Source organism: Suricata suricatta, chromosome 13 (genome assembly GCF_006229205.1).
Source record: "Suricata suricatta isolate VVHF042 chromosome 13, meerkat_22Aug2017_6uvM2_HiC, whole genome shotgun sequence".
Lineage (NCBI taxonomy): Eukaryota > Metazoa > Chordata > Mammalia > Carnivora > Herpestidae > Suricata > Suricata suricatta.
The window spans coordinates 23,183,172-23,203,701 of record NC_043712.1 but is presented as its reverse complement, the minus strand read 5'-3'; the positions used below and the strand labels follow the sequence as shown (position 1 = coordinate 23,203,701).

The following is a 20,530-nucleotide window of genomic DNA, read 5'->3' as shown; positions in this document are numbered from 1 at the left end:
TGTTTATCATTAATATAGTGTTACATCTTCAAGTACGCTCACAGTTCCTTTGCTAACCTTTTTCAACAGCAATAAAAAATATTTTCTTGTAACTACTCACTGACTTAGAAGAAATTTCAAGTAAATACAAACTATTTTCTTGTCGTTGTAACCTTTCCCATTCTCCCCAGCAGCTGTACAAAAATCCAAACAAATTTATGGAAATTTGAAACTTCTTCTGCCCAAAAGACTGGTTGTGAGCTAGGACCATCCAGTGAAGTTCTCGTTAGGAGTGCTTCAGGTAACTCTGTTGAGCTGTAGTTGGAAGAGGAGAGGTTGTTGAGAGACCCTGTGCCTAGCTCTGTTTCTCTACCTTGTTATGTGTTATCTGACCAAGTAGCCAAGGCCACAAGGCATGGGTGTCATCAAAAAGACAGCTTTCTTCAGCTTCAAATCCCATTCAGTAAGGTGGCACTACTAAGTTTCATTAAGCCAACTCAGGGATGTTATGAAAGCTCAAATAAGAAAACACATTTGAAAGTGCTTAGAAAAATTTTAAGTCACTACTTTCCAAAAGTATGGGATCAATATTAAACAATCTTCTTTGATTAGAAAAGAAGCTTGCTCTTTCCTCCAAAGAGCTGAAATCATAGGAGTCTTTTTTTAAATAATAAAAACTAAAATTATACTGCATATTTTTAAAAAATATATTATACTAAAGACTTTCTAATCCACTTGATATGTTGGCTTTGCAGCTGTGGTTACGGGGTCCCCATCAATAAGTAGAAGGTCAGGGCAACAATGAGAAGCAAACAAAAGGGAGAAGAGAAGGTTTGATAGGCAGCTGATGGCATAAAAATGTCTTCGTACTTGTAAATACTGACAACACGCTCTGAAGTTGGTGGTGAGTCTATATCATGTCGGGTGATAGAGCCTTTAAGAAAGAAAGCAAAAGGAAAGGGGCAGTCAAAAAAAAGCACACAGATTTAAAATGATATATGCAAACAACAGAAAAACTAGACAAGTCTTTAGCATTGAATACATAAGCAGGGATTATAAAGATTTGGAATCAGGTATTAGAATTATCATCAGAATTCTCCATAATGTTTGTACATACATAGAAACAGAAAGCCCATAGAAAGTAGCTAAATTTACCCCAAAACGCTGGTTTTCATGAACCCCCCCCCACCCAAACAATACTAATGATCTCTCCATTTCACCCCACTTTGTTGCTTCTTGGCACTGTATGAATGCCTGCTTTCGAGGTGCCTGATGAGTTTAATCTTACTAATATCAAATGAAAAACGGTATTTTGATTTTAAACAGCAAGAGTTACAAGTTTTTCCCTCAAATACCTCTTTTATATAATGGATCATCAACAACTCCTGACCATGCTATACTTCCTTACAGATGGAAGGTTCTCTTATGGTCTGTGGTACATAGAGTGGTGACCTGCCCGGCCCAGAGAGTGTGCAGTGTGCTATGTGTACGTCTGTCTGTCTGACAGAGTGAGGTGGAATAGTAGAGAAAGTAGGAAGATTAAGATATCAAGTAGTTTGGACTGAGACTTTTTTTTTTTTTTAACCTGGTGAGACATGTAAAGAGAAGAAGGGTGTGAGTATGGGATGCTTAATAAGCTGAAATTGATTCAAAATGCCTGACCTCCTGAATCAGCCACATGGAACCTAGGTTAAGGAGACTACAGGTGTACGAGTTCAGTGTAAAGGTCTCATTGGAAATAGGGTTCAGAGTTAGTGTTTTTTTAAAGTCCCATCTGGTAGGAAAGCCCTGCCAAATCTGACATATTAATTCCCTGCTCCAGGGTCTGTGCTGGCTGTCAACACAAATTCAAAGTCCTCAGATTGGCATGGAGAGTTTTCTTTTCTTTTAATTGAAAAAATTTTTTAATGTTTATTTTTGAGAGACTGTGAGCAGGAGAGGGGCAGAGAGAGAGAGGGAGACAGAGACTCCAAAGCCGACTCCACACTGTTAGCGCAAAGCCTGGTGCCTGGTGTGGGGCTCAAACCCATGAACTGTAAGATCATGACCTGAGTTGGAGATGGACACTTAACTGACGGAACCACCCAGGCGCCCTGGCATGGAATTTTTTTCTTTCAATAGATCCGATCACCTCTCCCACCTAATCTACTTCCTTCACTGGTCACAGATGATGGGCTCCAAGGCCGACCCAGGCACCTCCACATCAGGCTTCCCTTGAGGGAAACCTAATCCTATATCCCCTTCAAGCCTTAGCTTAAAGTGTATCCCCTCTGAGAGACTTTAAGAGAGTGGATAAGATATGATCAATAGAGAGTCATTTAATCAACAGAAGTGCTCCAGAAACGGGAAAAGCACAAGCCCATCTATGGGGCAGGAATATGTCTGTTCTGTTTGAAGACAGAGACAAGGACAATGAAGAGTCCTGAGAGGGCTAATCAGGTAAGGTGGGTTCAGACTCGAGGAGGGCTTAGAATGGGAGGCTATTATTCCATGTGGATCAGAAGATGACTTTCCAAAGTACGGCACTTTCCAATCTGTGAAGGAATTTCAAGTACTTGTTTTCACTTAATGCCTCCAATGGTCCTATGAAGTTGGTACTGTCATCATCCTCATTTTAGATACAAAGAAATTGGAGTTCAGAATTTAGATAAAGTCTGGGTATAGCTACCAAGAGGGAGAATCCACGCTCATACCTAAAGTTTTGATTTTCAAATCCTATCATTTTAAATGAGTTCATTTCTCCAGGTTAAGATATAATTTATTTCCTTGAGTACTGAAAGCACTCAAAGATATAGCTGCAGATGCATCGTTGGTACTGCGGGAAATAAGCAAATGGGGAAGGTGTCACAAATCTGGAGGCATCCAAATGTTTGCCCAATTAGAAACAGGCAAAAAAAAAAAAAAGGTATAAGCTCTCCAGACTAATCAATGGAAACAATTTGAAGAAGAAGATTAGGCAACATAGAGTTGATGAGCACACAGTACAGAAAGAAGCAATTAATTGCTAGGAGCCAGAATGAGTTCTCCTACAAGGACCATGAACAACTAACTCACTTTCATCCTTAGGCCGATAGGCTTGATCAGCCGGGAGGAATGCTGAAGACACTACGCCACGTGATTTTGGCAGCCTCCAAAGGCCTCATGACATCCTTGGGTCTTTGGGGGAGATCTGCCAAAGGGCCTTGCCACCCAGAGTGAGGTCATCAATGGAGCAGCACCCACTGAGAAGCTTGTTAGAAATACAGAATCTCGAGTCCCCACCCCAGACCTACTGAAACTGCATTTTAATGATAGAGCCAGGTAATTCCTGTACATATTAAAATTTGAGGAGCAACGGGCTAAATTATAAAATAATTTGGTAGATTTTTGACCACCAGAACAGTAATAAAGTGAACACTAAAGAGATGCTTGGTGTCAATCTCTAGAGAAGTCTTAACATGCCCTTTCCTGTTCAGTATTTTTTACATTTAGAGCACAGGAACAAGAGTATTCACTGACTTTGGAATCAGACAGACCTAGGATTGAATTTTAGTTCTTCCATTAAGTAGTTGTATAGCTTTGAGCAAGTTCCTTAAGCTCCCCGAAATGGGGATGATGATATCTTTCAAGGATGCGGTGAGGAGTAAATGAGAATGTTGTGAGAATTTAATAGAGCACATATCCCTACATATAGCAGATATATGATCTGTTCCATTAAGTATACACATCAGATATGACCTGGTGCTGTGCTAGCTACACATGTGCATTACTTGTCCATTTGTATGTCTGTGTGTATAAGTCCATTACAACTTCCTAAAGCCAGGATCATATCTCCTTTTCTTTTATATTATCCAAAGGGCTTATCACTCTCTTGCCCAAAAAATAATGAACACAAGCAAAGCAGTCTCTATTGTTTAAACCGGATGCCAAACTGTGAGCTTACCCTGAATGGCTGGACCCCAAGCAAACAAATAATACCAACTCAAATGCAGATCGACAATTGTTTCATCTCTGGGAACGTTCACAGGGCGTTTAAATCTGCAGGTGACTCGATTGTTTTCAAAGACTCCTTCTTCATCTCTGGCAGGGTTTCTCTGAATCTCCTTTGCCCACTGGCCTACATTATAGAAGTGCTGTATGCGGACCCTGCCATTGTCGTCATGGACACAGGCCATGACGTCATCACCACCCTAACATGGAAAACAATGGGGGAAAAAGTCAAAGTTGTGTCTTCTATAAACTTCTCTGCTAGAAAGCAATTTCACTCAGATATACCCATTACCTCTGTAATTTGAAATCCCACCCAAAAAACCTATTTTTATTAAAAAACCTTTAACCAAGTGACTGAAGTTAGTATCACAAGAACTGACATCAGTGCCTCCTGGTGTGACGTTCAAAGAATACATCACCAGCTATTGAGTATTCTGGCTGATTGTTTCATGAGGAAACAAACAAACCCACTGAGAGTTCTACAAAAAATGATTACTAAAAGTATTGCAAAAGTACTTGTAATCTTCACAAGGGCTGATGTCATGAAAGACCAAAACAAAAAAAGGCTAAGAAATGATTTCAAAATAAAGAAGCCTAAGAACTCATGACAACTAAGAGGGTTCATAGGAAGAATCCTAAGTCATACAATAAAACTTTCTATAAAGGATAGTATTGAGACAATGGACAACACTGGAAAATGGGCTGTATATTTGCTAATACTATCATATTAATGTTAAACTTCCCAAACTTAATAAATAGATTTAATCTCCAAAGTTTCCAGAAAATAATTAAAAAAAAAATAGCAAGTGCCAGCACCGACAAATAGCAGGGGAGAGAGATCAAGCATGTGCGGCAAAATGTCATCATTTGTTAAAAAAAAGAAAGTTTTGGAAGTAGACAGTGGTGATGGTTGTATACTATAAATGTAACTGATGCCACAGAAGTATACCTTTTAAATGGCTAAAAATGGTAGATTTCATGTTATGTACATTTCACCACAATAAAGAAGTTATTTGGTAAATCTGGATAAAGTATGTATGTTGCACTATTCTTCCAGATTGTCTGTATGTTTAAAGTTTTAAAAAACTGGTCCAAAAAATGGGGCCTCTGGGTGGCTCAGTCAGTGGAGCATGAGACTCTTGATCTCAAGACTGTGAGTTTGAGCCCCATGCTGGATGGGGAGATTACTTAAAAATAAAACCTTTAGTAACACCTGGGTGGCTCCGTTGGTTAAGCAGCCAACTTCAGCTCAGGTCATGATCTCACAGTTCGTGGATTCAAGCCCTGCGTCAGGCTCCATGCTGACAGCTCAGAGCCTGGAGCCTGCTTCTGATTCTGTGTCTCCCTCTCTCTCTGACCCTCCCCTGCTCACACTCTGTGTCTTTCTCTCTCTCAAAAATAAATAAACGTTAAAGAAATAGGTTAAAAAAATAAAGTTAAAAAAAAAATAAAACTTTTAGTGGCCCCTGAGTGGCTCAGTTGGTTGAGCGGCCGACTCTTGATTTTGGCTCAGGTCATGATCCCAGGGTTGTGGGATCAAGCCCCATATTGGGCTCTGTGTTGAACATGCAGCCTGCTTAGGATTCTCTTTCTCTCTTTCTGTCCCTCTCACGTTCTCTCCTTCTCTTTCTCTTAAATATACATTAAAACAAAAAAAATCACATCCCAAATCTGAGCACTTCTCACCACTCCCATTGCTCTAACTCTGTCCGAGCTGGCCTTCGCTCATTGCAGGAGCCTCAAAAACAGGCCAGGTGAAGAGAAGAAGAAGGCTCCTCTTGACAGAGCAGCCACATGTGGAGAGGTACAGAGGCCCAGGAAAGCGTGGCCTGGTAGCAGACTGACAGGCACCCTGGCACAGTGAAGTGGCAAATGATGGCACTTCAGAGGAAAGAGGGGAGGAACACAGCAGAGGCACAGAGAGAAGTAGAGGTAAGAGACAGACAGCTGCCTGGGATCCTGACATCCTGCCCGTTCCCAGCCCTGGTTCCTGGTCTTTCTCAGGCCCAGGTGTGTTCTTGCCCATGTGTACTATGGGGAACTGAGTTGTTGGACTTAATTGTTCAATCCCCAGTACTAGTATTACATACCCACACCTTCAAAGGGCCTCCTGGTAAGAGGAGTGAACTCCCGTTCCTTCATTCTGGGCTTGGCAGTATGACTTACTTTGGGCACTGAAATGTTAGCAGATGTGATGTGAGCAGAGGCTGGAAATAAGTTTGGATGGCTCTTGACCTTCTGCATCTGCCATGCAAACAACATGCCTTGGTAGCTGCTGGTTTCAGAACTATTAGAGAAAACCTGAATCTAACCCACAGATAGGAGCCAAGCCCAGCTGAGCCCTAGCCAATCCACACACATGAGAATGAGAAATAATGCTTATACACCATGCAGTTTTGGAGACTCTTCTTGCAATATTATTGCCATAACAACTAATAAATGCAGGTACCACAAGATACCCTGTATTCTCATAACCAACCTTTCCTTTTCTGTTTGAGCCAGCTTGATTTTTTTTAACTTGCAATCAGAAAGCCATAACTAATATAATCATTATAATGCTTTGATCAATTTATTTGCTTTGCTTTGAAAAAGAAAATCAAATGCTAGAAATTCACTTCTCATATTTAACAGTGGCATGGGAACCTACAGAAACATGACCAAGCCCATTCTCTAAAATCTAAAGTAGCACAGCAAACTGAAGGGCAAAAAAAATCCTCTTTTATCATGATTTGTGTCTTACCATCTTCTTGTCTGAAGAGAATCCAACTGCCACCCAGCCATCTGTGTCGGCACTCAGTTCAAACTCCACATCAGCCCCTATCATCCGGTAGCTAAGGAAGTAGTCACAAGTCTCTGCATTACAGCCCGGTTTGCCATATCTATGGGATATATCAAAACAGAGCACTACTTCATCAACTTACTCATAAGTACATTAAGGAGGCATCAGCGTATCAGGCACAGCTAAGCAAGATTATCAGATAAATTAGATCTTTGCTACCAGCAATCTCAAACCCAGTGGTACTCGGGAGAGAACACAGAGAATGTCTGCTCCTTTTTGTCTACATACAACCTGAGGACCAGGGATGGGAAGGGGCTTGCACTGTGAGTCAGTAGCTGCAACAGGACTTGAACCTGGGCCTCCACTCCCAGCCACTATTCTCGATATTATATTAGAGCTTCTCAGATATGAGTTATTACTGAATATTTCTGAATCCCTTTCAGAGGAAAAAATTCTCTGAGTTAATAAATTGTCTTTTTTAATTAAATGTATACCAATTCTTTTTTACTTACAAATTCCCATACAACTAAACTAACAAAAATTTACAAATTAAAGTTAAACTACAAAACCAGGAACATTTAAATTTTACAGCATCCATGTGATAGATAGTGTGGTATAACTGAAGGTTGATTTTGCTTACCTGCATGGGGTATATTTGACTATACTGTACAGGGTCCCTTGGATGAGCAAGTTCTTACCACTAAACATGATTCCACTTTCCTCCATTTTAGCTGTCTCAATTACTGCAAAACGCTTATATATACGATACACCAAATGAATACATCAGTATTTATAAAATCCGTGCTCTACCAGGCTACCTGGTGCTAACACAATTACAAATTTAGACACTAGAGCACAAACCAGTATAAACTGGCTATCCAGATCATCAGATTATGCAGACATTAATCTTTTAAAGGAGCACTTTTGAAATGGAAATACAAATTTAAACTTTCCTACAGAAGACTTGTGGAGCCTTTAAAAATCGGAAAGCCCTAGCTGAAGAACATCATTTTTACGGCATTTTCACGATAGCAGAAAACTGTAGCAATGGGCGAGACCACAGAGGCTCACGTGGGAGGCATGTGAAGGCTGCCAAGTACTGACTGAGGAGGCAAGGAACATGCCACAAGGCTGACAGGTGCCCTCAGTAGGTGGGAAGCAATGTGAGTTTCAAGACAACACGGAATGAACTGACAATGCTGAATGGGGGTAAGGGAAGCTGAAGGAGAAGTCAATGGGCCAGAAAACAGGTCACCCTGAAGTCAGCATGTACTGAAATTCCTTCCCTCCTTAAAAATGTCACCCAGTCACTAGGTTTAACATTGCCAGCCATCTTCCTCAGTAACAGTATTATTTGGATTCTTAAAAACTCTTTACAAATACCCTTGTAATCCAAAGAAAACTCAAAACCCCTTTATTCAGTTTTTTCTCCTTGAGCAAGGAAGAAAAAAATGCAGAACTTTCAGTGAAGTGGCCATCACAACCTTTACTCAAGAACAATTTATTCTAGGAAATAACAAATTTAAAGAGGAAGAGGCTTTTCCAAGAATGTGGAGCTGCCTAGATGGGAGGCTCACTGTCATTCCTGGTGTTTGCTAGCTGTGGCCCATCGTGTCTTGATAGGACACTACTAATAATCACACAGGGACTCACTAAACCTGACCTAACAAGCCAGCTACAATAATCAGTGTTTAATGACTATTTAGTAGCATCCAGATATTCCTAAGTCATGAGTCTTGATTTGAAAAGGAACTGGGTCTTAGATGTCTATCACTGGCCCACTCACAGCCCTGCTTAAGACATAGCCTGCGCCATGATTCTTTTCCATACAGTCTACCTGTTAGGAGTCGACACCTGGGCCAATGGCAGTATGGTCATAAATGAAAAACCAGGTCGGAATGTTCCAGTGCCAAGTACCATTCTAGAGCTTACGGCCTCTAAGACTGAAAACTGGGGTGGCCATTGGAAACAGGTCGCATCCCTGCTGAAGCTGTGAGGGGGGTGCAGGCCCCTGATTAGAATAAACTGAATGCAATTTAAATACTACCTTGAGAAGTAAATCAGTGCCTTAGCCTTAAAGTTATCCAACTCGCAGATCTACCAACCTAAAGCATCCCTTGGTTTTTCCACAGTCATCCACTTTGATTTTGGCAAATGGATCCACGGGAGGAGCAGTCGGGAAAGGGTAACCTAGATGGCGAGAATAAACAATGGTTAGAAAATCCAGTGACAGTTTTCCCAAGGGGACGTTTTTCTTTTTAATATGTTTACTCTTTTCTATCACACGGGTCTAGAAATGTCTAGGGTCTGAGAAAAGGGCTTTGTTTCAGCCTAATCACCCTCTTCATGACGGTAGGGTGTACGGTACCCATCTTTGAGACAATACTGCATGTTAACTGAGGACATGTGGTCTTTCCCTCATCTTATAAGTGAGGAACCTGAGTCAGCAGGTGGCATAATTCCATATAACCACTGGCTCACCACAGTCTCTGGGAGTGTGAAAATCACAGTTTTCATACAGTACACGTGCTCTAAGAGAAAAGAAAATCAACAATGAAATATTTATATATTTGATGGCAGAGGTTTTCCTTTCCATTTATATCTATACACAATCATAGGATTTTCCCCTTTCTCTGAACTTCCATTTCTCATTAAGCTATATAGGACACTTTCATATCTCACTAAACTCTTTAAACAACATCATTTCTAACAGCTGAGTATCTTTCTGGTAAGATTACTTGACATCATAAAGCATTCAGGCACACACCGAAGGGCAGCCCTGCGTTTTGCTTCTAGTTTGTGACGGCAACATTCTTCTCCTCGGCTGTTAACTCTAGGCGCACTGAAGCCATGTGGATTCTGCTCATGTTCTTGTCCAGCACAGTGCCTGGCATTGGATGCTGACTACATGATTGTCAAATGAATGAATAAAATCACCCACAGACACTAGGAAATGTAAATAAATATAAATTTGAGGCTTTGCTTACTTTGTTCCTTTAGGTTATGGTTTTTTTTTTTAAATTTCTTTTAATGTTTTATTTATTTTTTAGATGAGAGACAGAGACAGCATGAGCCAGGGGAAGGTCAGAGACAGAGGAAGACACAGAATCCAAAGCCGGCTCCAGGCTCTGAGCTGGCTGTCAGCACAGAGCCTGACGTGGGCTCAAACCCACGAACTGTGAGATCATGACCTGGGTTGAAGCCAGATGCTCAAGTGACTGAGCCACCAGGGCACCCCAGTGTTTTTTTTAAGCCACCAGGGTGCCTGGGTGGTTCAGTTGGTTAAAGCATCCAACTTTGGCTCAGGTCATGATCTCACAGGTCACAAGTTCAAACCCCACCATCAAGCTCTGTGCTGACAGCTCAGAGCCTGGAACCTGCTTCAGATTCTGTGTCTCCCTCTTTCTCTGCCCCTTGCCCGCTCTCTTTCTCTGTCTCAAAAATAAATGTTTAAATAAATAATAAAATAAAATTAAAAAGCCACCAGGTCACACTTTCCCAGCACACATCTGTACGCCATGGACAGTTCATTTCTACTACCCTAGATCTTGACCACATGCTAAAATACAGCCCTAGCTTCTTGCCATCTTTAAGCAGTTGAGCCAAACGCATCAGTTTTTCTACTTTTATACTTATTTAGTGCTCAGTCCTAAATCTATTTCGGTACTATAGACTAAGTCGTGCCTTGGATGAGGTTTGGTTTTTTTTTTCCTCTTAACATTTATTGAGCAACTGCTTAATGCTACAAACTATGTTAAGCATCTTCATATATGTTCTTATTTCTCACCACAACGCTGAGGTTATTTTTTTTTTCTCAGAATACAATTCAATGACTACTTATGTTTTAAAATTCTATAGGTCATTGGAGCACCTGGGTGGCTCAGTCGGTAAAGCGACTCTTGAGTTTGGTTCAGGTCATGATCTCACGGTTGTGAGACAGAACTCTGTGCTGGACATGGAGTCTGCTTGGGATTCTCTCTCTCCTTCTCTTTCTGACCCTTCCCTGCTTGCACACACACTCTCCCTCTCTCTCTCTCTCAAAAAAAGTTACTAACAAAAAATATCCTATAGGTGACTGAAAAAGATGGTCTCTTATAATATTGCTTCTCTGTTTCTCCGTATTTTCTCCTACTTCGTAGCATCTATCATACACTGGCATTATTTCCTACTCAATAAATGCCAATTATTATTACTACTGGATTATTATTACATTCTGTAAACTAGACTGAGCACCAGTACTATTGGGTAAAATCATCTCTAGAAGAATGGGTTTCTAAACTCTAAATAAGCAAATTTTGGAACAGAATTCACTTATAAATGTACCAAACTACTTTATTAGTGTTAGCAAATGCCTTCTCAGGGCTTTTCTAGCACTAATTTCCTATTATCTTACTTGCTGCTAAAACTTGGAATGAGAATTTGTTTTGTCAAATCCATTTGGGCATATTTTTCTCTTGTTTTGCAAGATGTTATATAATAAGGAATTTAGGTTTTGTCCCTGGTTCCTGGGAGAGAGGGCTCGAAACTCTTGGAATTTCCCAGCAGGATTGTCTTTGCTATTCTTGAGCTCCTTGGGATCACGTGAGTGGGGCTGGTTACCAGAGAGACCAATCAGGTGATCAGAGGTTTGGGGCTGTAAGGCAGCCCCACCTCCAGGGAGGGGTGGGAGGCTGGAGACTGCATTCAGTTACGTAGCCAGTGATTAAATAAATCATGCCTATGTAATGAGACCCCAGTAGAAACCTTGGACACGAAGCTCAGTGCCACTTCCTGGAGGGTGAACAAACGAATATTCAGCAGAGTAACAAGGCTTGCTTCCATAACAGGGCACAGAGACTCTGCATTTGGGAGGCTCCCAGACTTCACCCTATGTGTGTCTTCAGCAGCTCTTCCTGAACTGTACCCCGGAGTGTAAGTATAGTACTTCCTGAACTCTGTGAAACATTCCAGTGAATTACAGAACCGGAGGCGGGGTGTGGGTAGCCCTAGGACTTGTAGCCAGTCTTGTCATGGAGCACCCCACTTAAACTGAGGGGTCTGCACTAACTCTGGGTTATCTGCACCAGGAATTCATTTCACTCTGCTAGCTGGAGTTGGCGGAGCAATATAAAGCACAGCAATATTACAGTTTTCCCCCCTGAATTTAAATGATCTATTTGGCATAAAATAAGTTTGGACTGGGCACCAGCATTTAAGCTCTTGTCTCTGAGCTACAACCCAGCTTCTATAGCCAACTCTGTGATAGGCTGAGTACTCTGCAAACCACATTTCTCCTTTGCCAGCTGGCCAGGCCCTGTCAAAAGGAAACACTGGAGGGAGGCTGGGAGGCAGGAGCAAGGAAAGACCATTCCTTCCAGTTGACTTGCCGTCCACTAAACAAGCTCTCAGTGATTCTACTTCATTGTTGTAATGACAGATGGTTCCACTTTTTCCAGCTTTTTTCTAGACTCCCATAACCAGCCTCATCATGCCCTCAAAGGAACCAGCAGCTGCTGCTGGGTCAGGGGGTGGGCTGCATTTCTGGCAGTGGTCTCTTGTCTGACCTTCTAGGTTCTCACAGCCTCAAGCTTTCCTCTTTGCTCCACCCCAGGCCAGGGCTGGTGGCTGCTTCCTGTCTCTGTGCTCCTTTCTGCTTCTCTGGTCCCCCAATACCTACTTAGCTAATTCCCCAGGGCTGGGCATCCTGTTTGTTTTTTAAAGAGGCTTAAATATGGTTTCTGTCTTTCTTTCTGATTGGATCCTAATAGAGACTAAATGCATTAATCCTTGAATACCAACACAATGTATCTGTAAAGACTGTACCTTGTTAGCTGTTATCATATTGATAACTAGTTAGATAACAGTGTTGTTCAACAGGACGTTTTACATACACTGTACAATTTTACTGGAAAATAATTTTGATTGTAGAACTTTAAGCACGTAGGTACACCAGATTAAGTTGATGGCATTTCTTTGTTTATGGAACATTCATATCAGTTTATGCAAAACCTATCTTAATATTTTCCTCTAATCCATTCCTAATCCCATTTTCCTCCCCATCTTTGACACTTGCTCTAGTGTATTTCATGTATATTCTTCAGCAAAGGCTGGAGGCTTTAACAAAATGAGCGCTCTGACATACACAGCTTAAAAAAGCAGTATTTTATTTGATAAAATGAAAGCGCATATTAGTAATAATGGGTACCCAACAACATGGAGTTGGGGAGTAAGCTTCTCATCTCTTCATGGGGGATGGGCATGCCTGCCCAAGGTAAGGTCTTGCCAAATTCTTTCATATTCCCAACGACACCATCCTGAAATCTTGCATGATTACATTATAAATTAATCTCCAAAGTGCCTTCACCTGAACCTGGATCTGAAGTTGAGGTTCCAGAGCCAATTCTTCATGATGCCAACGGTGCTGACCTGCCATGCTGTCTGCAGCCGCACTGCATGGCCGTGCACAAGGTCTGGAAGCCCCCCAGCAGAGCAGACGAGCAAGGGGTCACCCAACCTACCACCCACCATCCATATGTTTATTTTCATACACGTGTGCTCCGGAAAAACAGATGGCTTAAGTATGCTTTTAATCTGCATAAACGACACTTTGCAGTAAACCTCATTGTTTATTATTTCCCTTTGGAAATCCATCCCTATATGTAACATGAGACCTGCTATCACTCCTGACTGAGTAATATTCCCTGATGTACATATAATGGCATTTTCTGAAATAACTCCCAAGTTTAAACACTTGAATTGCTTTCAGTGTTTGTCAAAAAATGAAGGAGATAAACTTCCTTCCATAGGTCTCTTGTAGACATATGCAAGAGGTTTTTTGTTTTGTTTCAATAAACCCTGGAGAGCAACGACTGGTTCCATCTATAATTCCACAAAGTATTCTGACTAGCAGAGCAGTTTACAGTCCCGTCCAGAGCGCACAGGGTCCCTGTCTCCTCATACCCCTTCCTGTACTCGATGCCATCCGACATTCTCAGTGATTTTAATCTGATTTTAATTCCTGAGGACCAGTGGGGTTAAATGTCTCCTCCTATCTGTACCAGCTACTTGGGTTTCCTCTTCTAGGATGTGTATATGCATAATCTTCGTGTTTTTTTTTTTTTTACTTTGGTTTTCAGTCTTGTGGGACTTTGTGTGTATTCCAGATTATCAGCTCGCTGTTTTCACATGCATTTCTTTCCCTCTAGTCTGTCACCAATCTTATTTCTTTCTATGACAGTCTTCCTTGGACCAAAATCTTTATACCTGACGTAGTTGAGGAAATAATTTTTCTTCTTTTGATTTGTGCTCTTAGAATCTTGTCTAAGAGATTAACTTCCATTTCAAGAATAGGAGGTGATTTCCCCGCACGATTATTTATTAACTTTGTAGTACTGCCTTTCACATTGAGACCTGACCCATTTGGAGTTATTTTTTTATATGATGTGAGAAAAGAAAACAGTTTTAGGGACGCCTGAGTGGCTCAGTTGGTTAAGCATCTGGCTTCGGCTCAGGTCATGATCTCATGGTTCGTGGGTTCGAGCCCCGCATCAGGCTCTGTGCTGAGCCTGGAGCCTACTTCAGATTCTGTATCTCCCTCTCTCTCTGACCCTCCCCTGCTTTCACGGTCTCTGTCTCTCAAAAATAAATAAAAAACATTTTAAAAAATTTAAAAAAAAAACGATTTTTCTCCCTACATTGAATCAATTTTTCTCAACACCATTTACTAAATAATTCATCTTTTCCCTAGCGACTTATGATGAGACCTTTAACAGTTTACTGGTTCTCATATGAACATAGGCCTATTTCTGGATTTTCTGCTTTCTTCTTTAGGTTGTGTGCCAGCTCCTGAGCCAGGACCACACTCTCTGAATTACTAGGCTTTGTAACATGTCTCGGCAATTCACAGAACTTGATTCTTCCATGGAAAGGATAGATCCTAATTTGTCAAGTTCTCTCCCTAAATACTGCTGGGCTCTCGTCTGGAACTGCATTAAATGGATAGATGATTGGGGGGAGAGCTGACATCTTTTTTTTTAATTTAATAAATTAATTTATTTTTAAATAGTTTATTGTCAAATTGGTTTCCATACAACACCCAGTGCTCTTCCCCACAAGTGCCCTCCTCCATCACCACCACCTCTCTTCCCCCCTCCCCCTTCAACTTTCAGTTCGTTTTCAGTATTCAGTAGTCTCTCAAGTTTTGCGTCCCTCTCTCTCCCCAACTCTCTTTCCCTCTTCCCCTCCCCCTGGTCCTCCATTAGGTTTCTCCTGTTCTCCTGTTAGACCTATGAGTGCAAACATATGGTATCTGTCCTTCTCTGCCTGACTTATTTCACTTAGCATGACACCCTCGAGGTCCATCCACTTTCCTACAAATGGCCATATTTCATTCTTCCTCATTGCCATGTAATACTCCGCTGTGTATATATACCACATCTTCTTGATCCACTCATCAGGTGATGGACATTTAGGCTCTTTCCATGATTTGGCTATTGTAGAAAGTGCCGCTATGAACATTGAGGTACATGTGTTTCTAGCTGACATCTTTATAATACCAAGTTACTCCCTGCAAGATCATGTTATAGTTTCCATTTATTCCTATCCTTTATACACCTTAATAGGTCAAAAGTTTTCTCTATGCAGGACCAGGGCATTCTGTTTTAGAAAAAATTTGGATATTATACAGATTTCTGTTGCTATTTCAAATAATATCTTGTTTTCTTTGACATTTTCTAGCTTGTTATTGCTAAAGAAGAAGACAGTTTTTGGTTTATAAACACTGATCACATTTATGGTGACCTTACAGCAGTCTCTTGATTTATAGATCTGTTTGTTCTTTCTGATTTTCTACATGGATACTCATATAAAGAGAGATAAGACATATATTCACAGAAAAACTTGTACACAGATGTTCATGGCAGCACCATTCAGAAAAGCCAAAAATGGGAAATAACCCAGATATCCATCAATTGATGAATGTTTGTGGTTTCCATTCTTGTCTAATTCACAGACACTGTCTGTTCCTTTCCTGCAATCCCTTGAGCCTGTTTTGCCATACTCCGCTGGGTGGTTAATGGCTTCTGGTTTGCTATTTATTGCTTCTAATTGACTGCTTGGCTCACAGCCCTCAGGTATTAATTTAGTACTTGATTCCTTGAAGTTTTAACCAGAAGCTGTCTGTTCAAGTCTGAGAACTACCACACTAGCCTCTTTCTCTTTCTGAACTGCCTGAATCATCATTTCTGCTTGCCAGAGTCATAAAATGAAGTAAAAACGTCAAGGGCCTTTATTTAATGTAAAATATGTGAAGCTCCACACACACGTGAATGCCCATTTGGCAAAGCCTTCATCACAACACTCCGCCATGTAGGAATCTTCAGTTCCCAACTACTCCATCGATCTTGAACCACTTTTCTCAAGTTTGCCCACAAAAATACCTCATTCAGCCTGTCCCACTGTATTTCCTAGAGCAGGTCATCAGGGACCCTCTGCTTCACCAACAGGCTGGACACGCTGCACCATCTTAACCATAAAGTCAGTCAACAAACCTACATAGTTCTCCGCAACTTTCTAGCTGTGTGACTTAATAAAGATATTTCAATTTTCTGTGGGTCAATTTTCTTAACTCTAATAGTAGTATCTAAGTCAGAGGATTGCTGTAAGAATTAACACTGATATGGATAAGGGACTTAGGACAGTACCTGGCACCCAGTAAGCACTTAAAGTTAGCTCCAATTAGTGTTATTACCAGACTACATTAATGGAGGATACATAGATAGATCAGATGTAGATGATTTAGCCTTTAAAGAACTTCCAGAGTGGTATGATGATGAGCTAGGTACCCACATACAATACATGGTACAGGTAGGAAGAATACCAGCAGATGAAGGGATCTGTGCCCTCTTCCCCAAGCTCTGTCCTCTCTACTGTCTCACTAGCTCTTTCCCAAGTAGGAAAAACTGTGGTCAGAATTCGATGGTCAGAAACTCATTGATCGGGCCACATTTTACAAGCGTCAGATCACTATGCTTTCAAGATAAACAACCATGCATATGTTTCCTCTTTTCCTTCCAAGGCAGGGAATGGCCCTGAGGGCAAGCCAGCTACCACCATCCCTACGGCTGGCTGGTAAGACTTCAGGACTTGCAGATCTTCATGGCAGGGAGACGAGAGCAGGAGGCTTTACTTGGGACTTAACACTAAGCTAACAACACCCAACTAAGTTTTTTCAGAGAATCCTCAAAATAGGATATTTGCCCATAATCACGAGGTGCTCTGTTTTACATTCTGTTGTTCTGCACATACAGATTCTGCATTAAGAATCTTAAGAGGAAAAGGAATGAGCGGTAGGATTCAAGCATCAAGACCCTATCCAAACTCCTGATCATAGCGAATGAGAATGGTAGGGTTAGATTGTATGCTATTGGAGAATATCCTCACTCGGTGGCAGGGGATGGGAGGAGGAAATCATGGAAGGCTCCCTGAAAGAGGTGGCAGTAGAGTTAGGAATGTTAAGGATGAGCTGTATAGGCTAAGACGGTGGGAATCCCTAAGAATTCTGAAAACTAGCATAATAAAACACAAAAAATTAAATTAAAAAATGTAGTTAGGGGGCAATTAAGGATCCTAAATCAGCCAGTTTTCAGCTTCTGGCTTTGGGGATCCTGGACTATCTGGACAGTGAAGAAACGGTTTCTAGACAAGGTGGGTAATGGTCAGTGAGCTCTCCTGAGGTTCTAGTGAATTTTCCATCCCCATTATTCTAATTCCTTGTTTCTGATTTCATATCATCAGGCCATGTTTCCACTGAAAACTCAGGTAGCTACACTGAACCAGAGAGGAGAGTACCTTGCAGAAAGGAAAATGGTAGCTTTATCACTAGAAAAAGACAACCCCATTTGTACTGACAGAAAGAGAGAGTATTTAAGGGTACTATTTCTACCTCTTCACTCGCCACTTCCTTCAAAATCAATCAGCCCCGACCACCACTTCCTTCTCCACTCAATTCACCCCAGGAAAATTCAGCTCTCCTTTCCTGAATCCATCAACTATTTTGAGCCTTTATGCTTTAGGGCCCCGCAAACAGCATGGGGCACCTGCTTCCTGACATCGTCTTTCCCTTCGCTTTTGGGATTAGAACATCCACCTGGGACATTTCCTGCTTCTGCTTCTCCCTCTTAGGCAGTCCCCTTTTAAGGCAGTGTCACTGATTATTTCTACGGATCTTGAGAAAGTCTGTATTTGGGACCCATAGGGCTAAAACTGAGGCCCAGAGATTTCTGGTGGAGGTGCTGCCCCAAGAGGCTCAGCCCACAAATGTCCCCACCAGCACCCACCAGATGGCTGTAGGACCTGCATTTAAAGATGCGTGCAACTACTGGAGAGAGAAGAAGACAGTGAAAGCCCAGGGTGAGCAAAGGGGAGGAGAAAGAGACGGCTATAAAATGAAATTGGGCCAAAGAGAAACTTCCAGATAAAGGAGTTGAAGCTTCATCTAATGCGCAGGTTGGAACCATCACGGATTTCTGGGGGTTAGAGCCAAGCTTCAGGCTATGTGTGCAGAATGGGTGACAAAGGCAAGCGGACAAATTAGGGATGTGTACATACATCGCATGCCCTGCTGCCCTTGTTGGGGTCACCTCACCTAGAGGCCCTCCCTCTTCTGTCTCACCAAAGTCTTTCATGCTTCCTAACTCAACTCTAGTAAGCCTTCCTTACGGCTGTAGCCACCTGACGTCCATGTTCATAAACCGTCTGGACTCTACAACTTCATTCTCTCTGTATATGCAACTGACAGATAGCCGCTGACCTTGCTCTCCTCCATTTGTTAGGGACACGTGCCCAGTGAGAACATGAGCTCTCGTGTGCCGCGTGTGAGTCACCTGGCAATGTGCTGGGCTGACTACCAACAGAATAAATATGTATTAGATGCTTTCAGAAACAGATGGGCTTTGAAATGTCTATTCCTTTCTAGAGTGATAGATGCTAATTCTGCTTGTCATCCTCCCACTGCCCCTGTCTCTCCTTCCCCCCACCCAGGCCACATGGCTGCCCTTGTTAGAAGACTACATTTCCCAGCCTCTCTTGCAGCTAGGTCATGTCATTATGTTCTTCTGAAGGAAAGTGAGCAGCAGTAATCTGTGCAAGCAGCCTGAAAGGTAACTGCTTGTCCTGAACCCCCTCTCTTTCTCCTTTCCTCAGGCTTGAACGAGGACATGCAAGCAACCCAACCTCTACCACACAGATGAAGACAAACTTCACTGGATGGTGGGACAAGATGGAAGGAACGTCGTGGGTTGCTGAATGTCCCTGCAGAACAGAGCTGCCCCACCTGTCCAGACCAGTCAGGCTCATGTGAGGAAAAAAAATAAAGTATCTTATTAAATCACTATATGTAAGTATCTCTGTTTTAGCACCTGAACCTCTACCCAACCAACATATTTCCCCAAATCCATTCTTTCCATTTTGATACAATAATTCCAATTCTTTTTATTGAGCATATTACTTCTCAGCCAAAAGGCCACCTTTCCTAACCACATGATTAAACTGTGGCCAATGAAGGTAGTCAGTGACGTTCTTCCCATTTCTTCTTTCCCACTGCCTGGAAAGTGAATGTGATGGCTGGAGATCAAGCAGCCCTTTGAGACCATGAAGCTACATGCTAAGAATAGTGAAAAAGCAGACGAAGACCCAGGGTCTCTGATGAGCATGGAGCCTCCAACACCAGCCCAGACTGCCTACTTCTAGATTTCTTTACACGACAGAAAAACTTCTATCTTACTTAAGCTATTAATGTGTGTTTGTTGTATGCAGCTGAACGCAATTCTACATAACAAATACACCCAGCATCATATCAGTTGCCAGGACATTTCAACATTTCAACCTCAATTTTATTCTTGCATATCCCTCTTGGCAGAAGAAGAGGAAAATCCCTTCTTTCCAGCAGTTAAGAGGCCAGTTTCTATTTCTTCTGCGCGGAATCAGCTTCCCTTTTGTTTTCACTGGAGCAACACCACAGGGAGGTCTCTGGCTGACAAACCCCTTGTCTCTGGGCCCTGCAGCCCCCAACAACAGTGGCTCACACTAGTGGCTCATACCTAACGTGTATGGTAACAGGAAAGAAGTGGGACAAAGTGGGGAAGGAGATATGCCCCTGCTCTGATGAGAGGGCAGTGAGCAGAAACAGAACGCTGGAAGGCTGGGGCCCTAGTCACCGCAAATTTAGGTCAATACAAATAGGGAGAAAAGAAGACATCACTTTAAATTGTGATTTCTGCTTCCCACCAGCTTCCTGGCTCTCACACATCCCAGGCCAGATGGCTGCCTCCTCCCCTACCACCCGTCACCCCGACCCCAGAAGGGGCGAGTGGAGGCCAGCCGCAGAGAACTGGGGGAGCCTAGGCTCAGCTCCACCTGTCCGCCGCCTCGCAGGGCTCTGCGGACCACCTCGCTCTCCCGGCCTCAGTCTCCCCACCTGTAAAACAGGCGGCGGGTGGAAGGGGCTGACCGCTCTTCAGGTGCCATCTGCAGGCCGGCGGGGGGCTGAGTCGTGCGCTCCCCACCCGGGTCCCGGCGGTCCCTGAGCCGCCTCCATTCGCATCCTTACCAAATCGTCCCTCCGGCCCCGCTCCCGCCGCCGCCTCGGTCCCCCACCCCCACCCCGCGTCTCCCAGCCGCAGCCCCTCACCCTCCCGCAGCCTCACCCTCCTCGGACAGGTAGCGCAGGTCGTAGAACTCCCCGGCGAAGGTGCCGTAGGAGGAGTCGTGGCGCGGCACCGCCTCGTCCGCACCGGCGTCCGCCCGCGCTCGGCCCCGGGGTCCCCG

The 20,530-nt window shown here is 42.7% G+C and overlaps 1 protein-coding gene and 1 long non-coding RNA gene across 2 annotated transcripts; one reads left to right on the top strand and one right to left on the bottom strand.

The window, feature by feature from the left end:
- Nucleotides 1-517: 517 nt before the first annotated feature.
- On the bottom strand, nt 518-20,527 carry FRRS1L (ferric chelate reductase 1 like; the record flags this gene model as incomplete). Its single annotated transcript, XM_029919635.1, has 5 exons — nt 518-913; nt 3,902-4,148; nt 6,689-6,827; nt 8,833-8,917; nt 20,410-20,527. Coding segments are annotated over 5 exons (762 nt in total), but the record flags the coding sequence as incomplete, so codon positions are not given.
- Nucleotides 11,354-19,097, top strand: LOC115276912. Its single transcript, XR_003902122.1, has 2 exons — nt 11,354-11,638; nt 18,908-19,097. It is a non-coding gene; the product is annotated as an uncharacterized LOC115276912 (long non-coding RNA).
- Nucleotides 20,528-20,530: the final 3 nt, after the last annotated feature.